Genomic DNA, 9,706 nt, shown 5'->3' with positions numbered 1-9,706 from the left:
CATTTGACAGCCCTACCTATTACTGCGAACAGTGGTTAACTGAGGTTTAGACCTGAAAGGTCGTTAAGAGTATTCTGGAAAACATACAGCACAGCAGGTTATTGGGGGGAAAAAGTTTATTTCCTACGCTTGTTAGTGAAGAATGACAGTTATGAAGGGATCAATTCTGTTGTAGCACTAAAAGAGGCTCTTAGAAGTAACATCAACACTTAACACATAGAAAAGTTCACGCTACTACACTATCAGACACTAATGTTTGTGTTTATTCCTATGTTAACCTATGTTAATGTTCTCAGTGACAGTGCTCTCACAGCCTAAAGAAATCATGGAGAGCTGCTGTACAGCAGTTTCTTTACGGCCGTTGAGCTCCGTTGTTCTGCTGTGTGTGTGTGTGTTTGTGTGTGTTTCAGGGTGTCGTTCCTCATCCGTCCACGGCGTCGATGGTGATGTCTGTCCTGCGATGGGGACACAGACAGAAGACTGCTTTTTGGACTCCAGCGTCACATCAAGGTAACATTTTTTACCTGTGTCGACATGAGATGTGTTGCCACACTGCGAGTGTTGTGTTGTTTGTGTCATGCTAAGTTGGTGCTAAGTCATCCTTTACAGGGGCCCTGACACGATTCATCAACTTTGCTTAAATATGTTATATATTGTTTGTAATTATGTTCTACATTGTTCCATTTTTTTTAAAGCAAACAGTAAATTTAAAAAAATTGCATTTATAGTTGATGGCGCCAGCCATGACGCGCTAGCTCTCGCTGTTCAGCCTTATTTCCAGAAGTGACGTCATCGGGGTGACACCTCTCAGCTAAAGCAGAGTAAACAAACGCCTGTATAGGTAGATGGTTGACTTGGTTCAGTATATTTTTCATCCAAATAGTAGTCATGCCAAAATGTTGTGTTGCTGCTGGATGTTCATAGTTTCCGAGCAATACTGTAAGTTTGTTTTCTTTTCCAAAAGAGGAAGCTTTAAGACAATGGACAAAACAAGTGCAGAGAACGAGAGACAGGTGGACGCCCACCTCGAGTTCTGTTCTTTGTAGTGATCATTTCACTGATGACTGCTATGAAGGAATACCTTTACAAGAAGCATTTGGCTTGAAAGTACGCTATAAACACATTTTGAAAAAGGATGCTTTTCTGCTGGGACACAGGAACAAACAAAGACAAGAAGAACGATGTCAAAGTTGCCACAGAACAGAGTAAGTCATGTCTTGTTTATATAATGTCTTCTAAACACTATTCCATGATAGCGACAAGGCTGTAAAGCATTACACATGTTAAATAAACATCTTTTCACAGCGATATGTCGACGGTGTGGGGTGGGGGCAGCAATGGCAGTGAAATAGACAATAAAAAAGTCAAGACCCCTTTACGCTCATTAAAGAAGTGTCCAGAGTAATTTACACTAACCATTTTGTGTTTTGAAGGCAACCAATCTTCATCTCCAGGTCTTAAGGCTTAAGTCCAAGTCCTGCAAGTTCTCTATTTCATCTCCAAATGTTTCTTCCTCCTCCAAAACGGTTCACATCGCTCAAATCTTTGCTATAATCACTGTAAACATCCTCTGTATCATACACCACCGTGTATGTTTACCTGAGTGATAGCACTCCGATGGCATCACTTCCGCAAATGAGTCTGAACTGTGAGAGCTAGCTCGTCATGGCCGGCTCCGTCAACTATAAATGTCATTTTTGCAAATTTACCGTTGGCTTTCAAAAATGGAACAATGTAGAACTAATATACAACACATTTAAGCAAAGTTGATGAATCATGTCAGGGACCCTTTAAGGCGGGGGTGCCAAACTGGTGCCATGGAGGGCCGAGACACTGCAGGTTTTCTTTCCAGCCAGTCACTAAAGCAGGTGATTTTAATGATCAACACCTTCAGTTTGAGGGAAGGAGCTCATCAATTAAATCACCTGCTGAAGAAACTGCTTGGAGAGAAAACCTGCAGCGTCTCGGCCCTCCAGGGCACCAGTTTGACACATGTGCTTTAAGGAGAAATTTAAAAAAATCTTGAGCTCCAATTATGGCGTGACATGCAGAACGGTCGGAACCAGACGTGACCTCACCTGAACTAAAGAGGCCTTTATTCCAATTGGCTGCGGTTCATAAAACACATAAGGGTATTAGCAGCACATCACTAGCATCGCTATCACTTGTGGATGCATTTCAGCCAAGGTTTACTTACACTTCTGCCTCATGCCGCGTTGAAGGGAATAACAGCGCATCAGATGAATCGTGTACATTTTGAATTCACTGAATGATGCTGAACTCACCTGCTGGCTTTGGGGACATCAGCGTCAACGGAAGCTCCACTGTGACATCACTAGAAGAAACAAATCCATTAAAAAACAAAACGCATCTAGACATACGTTTGCAGAAGTGAAGCAGCTCTACCTTGCTGTTAGGCCACCCAGCAGGCTTTGGTGGGAGGTAAACGATTAAAAAAAACGTCATTTCAGCAGACTTGAGCAACTTTTGTATGCATTTGAACCTTACCCTCCTCCAGACACCATTAGATTGACCTTTACTTTGTAGGACACCAGTATTCCTTGCATCTCCTTATTGTCCTGACTCCTGCAACGGGAAGAGTTAATCTTTCACAGCTTGCTTGAGGATTTGCTCTTAAGACTCTGGCTAAGTGGATGATGTAGCTGTATCGCCACCACCCAATAAGAGGATATTAAAACATCTTGGGCTCAGCGTAAGCCAAAAAGCTCAAGCGTGCGGGCTTACAAGGTAGTGGAGGCAAGGTTTGTGTCCTCGTATTTTAGCCGTCCGTCCACCGACAGTCCTCTCTTCTCTTTGTTGTTGGCCAGCAATGGGGTCACTTGGAAGGACTTCTCGAACGTGGAGTTGGCGTTAATTGTCTCCCTGTGTATCAAAAGACACAACAGAGTGAGCAGCATTACCTTCATCTCAGTCATAATAATAATAGTTATAAGTAGGGCTGATTAATGATTAATCACTGCAAGTATGTGTGAAATATGCCTATTTTACTGCATTTTCTGAGCAGAAAGATAAATGACAGGGCATGAGATGTATTTATTAACAACTCCAAATGAAGTCAAAACGTAAGTCAAGCTAAAAGTGTCTGACACAGTAGCAGAACATACGAATCACAGTTTAACCGCGTTATTGTGAGCCACGCGGGGTTGCGTTCAAAGACACCGCGTAACGTAAGTTGAATGCACATGTTTTGAGTGTAGACGCACTTTCCAGGATTTCCGAGCATACTTAAATGTAGCAAATTGTACTTCCGCAGTAGGAATTTATGTTAGTGAGTGATAAGAATATCCACTTTTGTGTGTTTAAACCACACATACACTCATAATAAAGACGTAGTTGTGATGTTCGGAGTGTGTGTGAACGCACCTTACGATCGTCTAGTGACAGAGTCGCTCCGAGGAGGACGAGAGACTAGTGATGTGTGATACTGATGTTGTTCTCCAATCCGATATTGGTGGTGTTAGTGATACTGATCAGATACCAGTACTTTGTAAAGTCACGATGTGTCTGAATGAATGTGAGGGTTAGGGTTAGGAGGGTTAGGGTTAGGTGAAAGGTTGTACCCTGCCTCTCGCCCGAAGTCAGCTGGGATAGGCTCCAGCATACCCCCGTGACCCTCGTGAGGATAAGAAGCATAGAAAATGGATGGATGGATAGAAAATGGATGGATGGATAGAAAATGGATAGATGGATGGATGGATGGACAATGTGTCTGGTCCATTTTTAAAAGGAGTGTATTTCATATCATAGCATAAAGAATACAAGATATTTAATATTCTTTATGCTATGATTTGAAATACACTAATAATATTTAATACTTACCAGACACATTGGGTGAATTTGCAAAGTATCTGTATTGGATTGGTATTGGTACATTAATTATTGAAGTAATCATTTAAATAATTGATGAATTGATTTAACATTAAAATGTATAAATTAATAATAATGTAATCATGCTGTTGATGTGTTGCGGTCAGAATAAAGTTATAAAAGAGCGTCAGACTCTGTGTGACGGTTGGGGACGCTATTGTGTCGCCATAACAGAGCGATGGGGCTTGACATGACGCGACAAATCTTACGGAAGGAATGAAATAAATGAGCAGTTTCCGCTCTTAGCGCGTTATTTTTGACAGCCCAACGTAATAAGGCATGCTAAATGAAAAGGTGTTTTACCCAAACTCTTCTGTACAGACAGACTTTGTGTACGTGTCCGATGAGTACAGCACCACATTGGTCAGCTGCTCGACTAGAACAGGGGGTGAAAAACTTCAATCAGAACAGCTTTGACAAGAATCGATCCATTCAGGTCGAACAAAGTCCCAATTCTCACCCGTGACTTTGATTTTCTTCACAACCTTAGTGGTTTCGTTGTTGATTTTGACGCTGATAGTGATGGGATCGCCGTGGTAGTAGATCTGCGGAAAAGGACAAGAAAAACCATCATGTATGTCCATACCCTCCTCGTCAAAATCATTTGGCGTCACCTCTTTGTCAAGGGAGGCTTCCATGTGAACGGGCTTGTCCGACATCATGAACTGCTTGGTGATATCGGCCTTTGGTCCGGCGCTGTTTTTATTTGGCGCGTACTGGATTTTTCGAATCATCAGGCGACAAGTGGCCCTATAAGACACACACTCCATTTAGTTTTACTTGTACAGGTCTTTTTCTACATGCAAGGCTGCTAAGTAATGTACAGTAGCCATTCACATGCACATATGTAGTATTTATTAGGGGTAATGGCCGCCACACACTCCATTCATTTTCTATGGAACCTGCGCCATAGAGCGATTTTTGCACGTCACCGTCCAGCCAAGTGACACGCAAAATTCGTGCGTGTGACAGCTTGTGCATCGTGCGCATGCTGATTGAAAAATGTTCAACTTTTCATTGCTGTCGCCCAGACGAGGACTGATCAGCGGATCATTTTCATCGAGCGACCAATGAGAGGACAGGATGCTAATCAGTACGCTCTCGCCGGTAAGCATGGGGGAAAAAGCAATACTTGCCGGTTCCGGAGCTATTTGACATTTGTAAAAAAGAATATCGAGATATAATGAAAAACGCAGCAGCATGGGAACTCATTGGCGCCATAGTAAACGTATCGGGTAAGTTTACGTTCATGTACATGGACGTTTATGGACGTTTATCTTCAATACTAGCAAGAGTGCTCAATCAACACCGGCTGCTTTCCCTCCCCTGAACTACTTTGATATCCTCAAATTCCCTCCTCATCTGACAACCAATCAAAACCGTGGAAGACTCGTACAATTTGCTCTGGATGTGAAGTCGCTCGTCGCCTCCCGTGCGCAGGGTTTGCTACGCATTGGCGATGAGTTTCGCCCATCGCGGTTGTTTGTCACCTCCCGTGTGTGGCGCCCATAATTATCGGACTGATAATTATTGGGCAGATATGAGGGAATTATGACATCATGCCAATGAATCCAATAACACTAAAAATAGCTCCAATGAGGCGAGATTACGCTTGCGGTGTAGGTGAGCAAATCAAGCGCTCCTTTCTTCTCTCCTGCTGTGATGCTAACGGTAACTTCCCCTGAGCTCACTTGTAAGCAAACATTCACTTTCCGAGGAAGACGTTTGGCGTGCTAATTGTACCAAATGCTCCACGATGGAGCGGGAAAAAGCCCCCATGGAGCACACAAAAAACCTTATCAGCCACCTGAAACGCCAGCGCCACGGCGTTTGAAAAGTGCAAAAGGTTTGCCAGAGACGTCCGTGGCGTCACACCGGTTGTTTGGAGTGTGTGCCCGAATACAGTGCACCTTGCTGGGCCACAGCAGGTGGCTCCTCCCCCTCTATACTCTGGTTCTCCTGATAGTGGTGATGTGGTAGTAAAAAGCTATCGTGCATCTCTAGTATTGATTATCACCATTATTCTGTTCTGTTCTTGTTGACATGTTAATGCTTTTATTCCGACACTGTGGCATACATACTTCTTCTCAATGACTTCAGTGGCGTTGTTTGCTTCATTGGCCATGTAGGCTTTGACCTCAAAGTCCACCCCACACGCCTGCAAGGTGAGAATGAAGTCTTGAAGCAGGAAGTGCAGGTGAAAAGACGAAAAGAACGGGACAACATCGGTACCTTGCCAGCATCATTTGGTCCAGGCTGCAAGGAGACTGAGCAAGGGAGGTTGGGGGGCATCTGAAACGAGGAGTAACCAAACATGATGATGGTGGACCAGTGAAGATGTGATGAAACCTGTGAGTCCTCCCCCATACCTGGAAGGAAAAGGGATACCCGTTCTCTCCGACTTTCTTCAGGAGGGATTCCTGCATCTGCGTTTTTTCCGCGTTCCCGTCTGGGGCCGGATACACCTGGACGCGGTTTATCCAGATGTCTTTCCTGCAGGACAGCCCGATCACGTCCAGATCCTCACTTCCGTAGCGGAAAGCACACGCAAGGTATACGAATACTGCAAAGGGGGGGTTGAGACTCGAGTGCTGGTTCTTGTTTTGAGAGAACGTTGCAAGTATGAACAGTGATGGTACCTTTTTTGCCATCGAGACCAGAGGGGTCCACTTTTACAACTCCATCTGCAATTGAGATCAAATCCACTTGCATTAGGCTCCATGGAGACATTTATGGTGCCCCCTATGGGTTGTGGTTAGAATGCAGACATGTAATATCCATCCATCCATTTTCTATGCCACTTCTCCTCTTTTAGGGTCGCGGGGGTATGCCGGAGCCTATGTCAGCTGACTTGGGGCGACAGGCGGGGTACACCCTGGACTGGTGTCCAGCCAATGGCAGGGCACATATAGACAACCAATCACATTCATACCTATGGACCATTTAGAGTCTCCAATGAAGCTAACATGCATGTTTTTGGAATGTGGGAGGAAACCGGAGTACCCAGAGAAAACCCCCCCACACACGGGGAGAACATGCAAACTCCACACAGAAATGCCCAAGGGAGAATCCAACCCAGGTCTTCCCATCTCCAGACTGTTACTGTGTGGCCAACATGCTAACCACTAGACCACCGTGCAGTACCGCGTAATACACATATCCACATATATAAGTTGGAGAGAAATTGTCACAATGAGTGTTCCGTCGCAAGCATGACTGAAGACGAGAACGGATGTACATAGCATTAGCAACGCTAGCATTAGCAGCGCACGAGCTAGTCACTGGGAAAGATTTCCGACACATCAGTGTATCAGGGCCACATTGAAAAAAAAATCGGACATTTTGAGAATAAAGTCATAAATTTACGAGAAAAAAGTCGTAATTTTACGAGGAAAGAAGTCATAATGCTACGAGAATAGAGTCGTAAATTCACGAGAAAAAGAAGTCGCAATATTATGAGGATAAAGTCATACATTTATGAGAATAAAGTCTTAAATTTCCGAGAAAAAAAGCTGTAATATTACGAGAATAAAGTTGTAAATGTACAAGAAAAAAAGTTGTAATATTACGAGAATAAAGTTGTAAATGTACAAGAAAAAAAGTTGTAATATTACGAGAATAAAGTTGTAAATGTACAAGAAAAAAAGTTGTAATATTACAAGAATAAAGTTGTAAATTTACGAGAAAAAAGTCGTAATATTACGAGAAAAAAGTAATAATATAATGAGAATAAAGTAATAAATTTATGAGAAAAAAAGTCGTAATATTACGAGAATAAAGTTGTACATTTATCAGAAAAAAAGGTGTAATATTACGAGAATAATGTCGTGATTTTACGAGAAAAAAAGTCGTAACATTACGGGAATACGAGAGTTTTGACACCCACCAACCAAGTCCACTGAATCCACGTGGTCCACAAAATCTCTCCTTCCCAAGTACAAGGAAATCTGAAGGAAAAGCAAAGACGTTAGTGGAAAAAGGGCTATTTGGGACCCTCCCCCTGTCCCCAAGGGTGTTAGGTCATGACTCCATCACAGAGGCCACTTACGTGTCCATTGCCGCTGGTCTTCTTGAACACTCTGCAGCAGAAGGAAACATTTGATTGCATTTGCTTGGCTTGTGTTGACCTACGGTATTCCACTTAAGGTCTAAATTGTGCTGAATAATTCATCACCGTTAAGAGGATGACACAACCCGACACTACAATCCCTTGTGGTCCTGTAGCGCCTCAAGCAAACTCTTAATCCTCTGTGTTTTTTCTCGTAGGTTGTGTGCCAAGTAATCCAGTTAAAAATATTCCCACTGTATCGTAAACCTGTCCGCTGAGATCAAATCAACGCAAGCCGGCGTAATCGGGATTTATCCGCGTCGGAGCTCACCAGCAGGTGTTGGAAGTTGTCGCGAGGTGCTTAATCTGCAAACAAATCTGCTTTCTTCTAATGATTATTTTTTTAATCAATCAGTCAACCTGTGGTGAATGATATCTCACACATGTTTACCACGTGTGGTCCGTACGGAAACAAATGGCAGCCAGCATGAAACTTCATGAACCACTCAAACATCACACACCAGTAGGTAAAGAATTCATAAATAACCATTTAAAAATGACTAAATATAAGAAAAATGAATAAAAAATCTAAAAATGAATAAACTACAAAAGACACATTTGACTTTCCAATAGCAAAATCAATAATATCCATCATCAAAGTGAATGAACTGCTTAGCAGCCTCACGCAGTCTTAAATAATAAAGAAGAAGAAGAAGAATTCAGGAATAATACAGATAATAATCAATAATCATTCAATAAAGCATTTGCTGTTTTGATAAATAAAAAAAACACTTACTTGGACATGTTGACGTCTAAAGATGTGATCTGCAAATAAACATCACATGTCAGTGTTGCAAGTCATTCTCTTTCCATAACTCCAACTTCACGCACTCACCTCTTGTCAGGCTTCTCCTCTGGAACGTGTGCGTCTGTTGACGGCGTGTGCGAGTGTCGCTCCCTCCCTGTTGCCTTTATAGAATGACCTCCAACCTCCACAGCCCCTCCTCCAGCTTACACGCCGTTTCAAAGAAGGAATTTACTGGAAATCAGATTAATTCATTAGAACGTGCGCTTTTGGTCCTCGGCGTGTGTAAAAATAATTTGGAGTTATGTGACTTGTGGAGAAAAAATGCGGTGGGGGCCGAGGCCGCCGACCAATGAGAGCCTTTGCTGGGACTATGTTGGTCACCTGGTGGCGGTTGGGATTTTCTGGAGGTAGCTGTGAGGTCACGTTGCTCAACGCTAGTCTTGAAATAAAACATCTCTCTCGCACATCATGGAACATAATAAAGTAATATGATACTGTATTTTAGCAATGATATCATAGGGGTGTCACGAGGCGATACTTGGGTCTACAAGAACGAGACGTGATTTTAACGTTACTTTTAAGAAAAGTACAAAAAAAATATATGACAATACATTAGGGGTGCACCATAATTATCGGACCGATGAGGCAAGATTACCCGTACTGTGCAGGAGAGCAAATCAAGCGCTCCTTTTTCCTCCTGCCTGCCACGTTCATGACCTGTCGTAACGTCCCCTCACCTCACTTGGAAACAAGCATTCACTTTTAGAGGAAGGACGTTGTAACAATGCTCCGGGATGAGGGGGCAGACAAAAAACCTGAAAGGCCAACGCCGCGGCGTTTGAAAAGCTCAAAAAGTTTGCTAGAGACCTCCGTGGTGTCCCACTGCCTGTTCGGAGCGTGTGCCCAAATACAGTGCACCTTGCTGGGCCACACCGGGTGGCTCCTCCGCCTCTATACTCTGG

The 9,706-nt window shown here is 43.2% G+C and overlaps 1 protein-coding gene across 2 annotated transcripts; it reads right to left on the bottom strand.

Moving 5' to 3' along the window:
* Positions 1-2,211: 2,211 nt before the first annotated feature.
* arr3b (arrestin 3b, retinal (X-arrestin)) lies at positions 2,212-8,952 on the bottom strand. 2 transcript variants are annotated; one of them, XM_054791791.1, is made up of 15 exons: positions 8,832-8,952; positions 8,733-8,761; positions 7,937-7,967; positions 7,775-7,835; positions 6,528-6,572; positions 6,258-6,451; positions 6,121-6,180; positions 5,970-6,046; positions 4,503-4,638; positions 4,349-4,433; positions 4,192-4,264; positions 2,746-2,883; positions 2,509-2,586; positions 2,407-2,430; positions 2,219-2,335 (listed from the first exon to the last, which is right to left on the bottom strand). In XM_054791791.1, the coding sequence occupies exons 2-15, from the start codon at positions 8,738-8,740 to the stop codon at positions 2,263-2,265; spliced, it is 1,083 nt and encodes a 360-aa protein (XP_054647766.1). In that variant the 5' UTR covers positions 8,741-8,761; positions 8,832-8,952; the 3' UTR covers positions 2,219-2,262. The 2 variants fall into 2 exon arrangements, with proteins under 2 accessions (XP_054647767.1, XP_054647766.1); XM_054791792.1 differs by lacking the exon at positions 8,832-8,952 and having other exon boundaries at positions 2,212-2,335; positions 6,258-6,453; positions 6,529-6,572; positions 8,733-8,758.
* Positions 8,953-9,706: the final 754 nt, after the last annotated feature.

Source organism: Dunckerocampus dactyliophorus, chromosome 11 (assembly GCF_027744805.1).
Source record: "Dunckerocampus dactyliophorus isolate RoL2022-P2 chromosome 11, RoL_Ddac_1.1, whole genome shotgun sequence".
Classification (NCBI taxonomy): Eukaryota; Metazoa; Chordata; class Actinopteri; order Syngnathiformes; family Syngnathidae; genus Dunckerocampus; species Dunckerocampus dactyliophorus.
The sequence above is the reverse complement of the archived record's forward strand: the minus strand, read 5'-3'. Positions and strand labels throughout refer to the sequence as shown.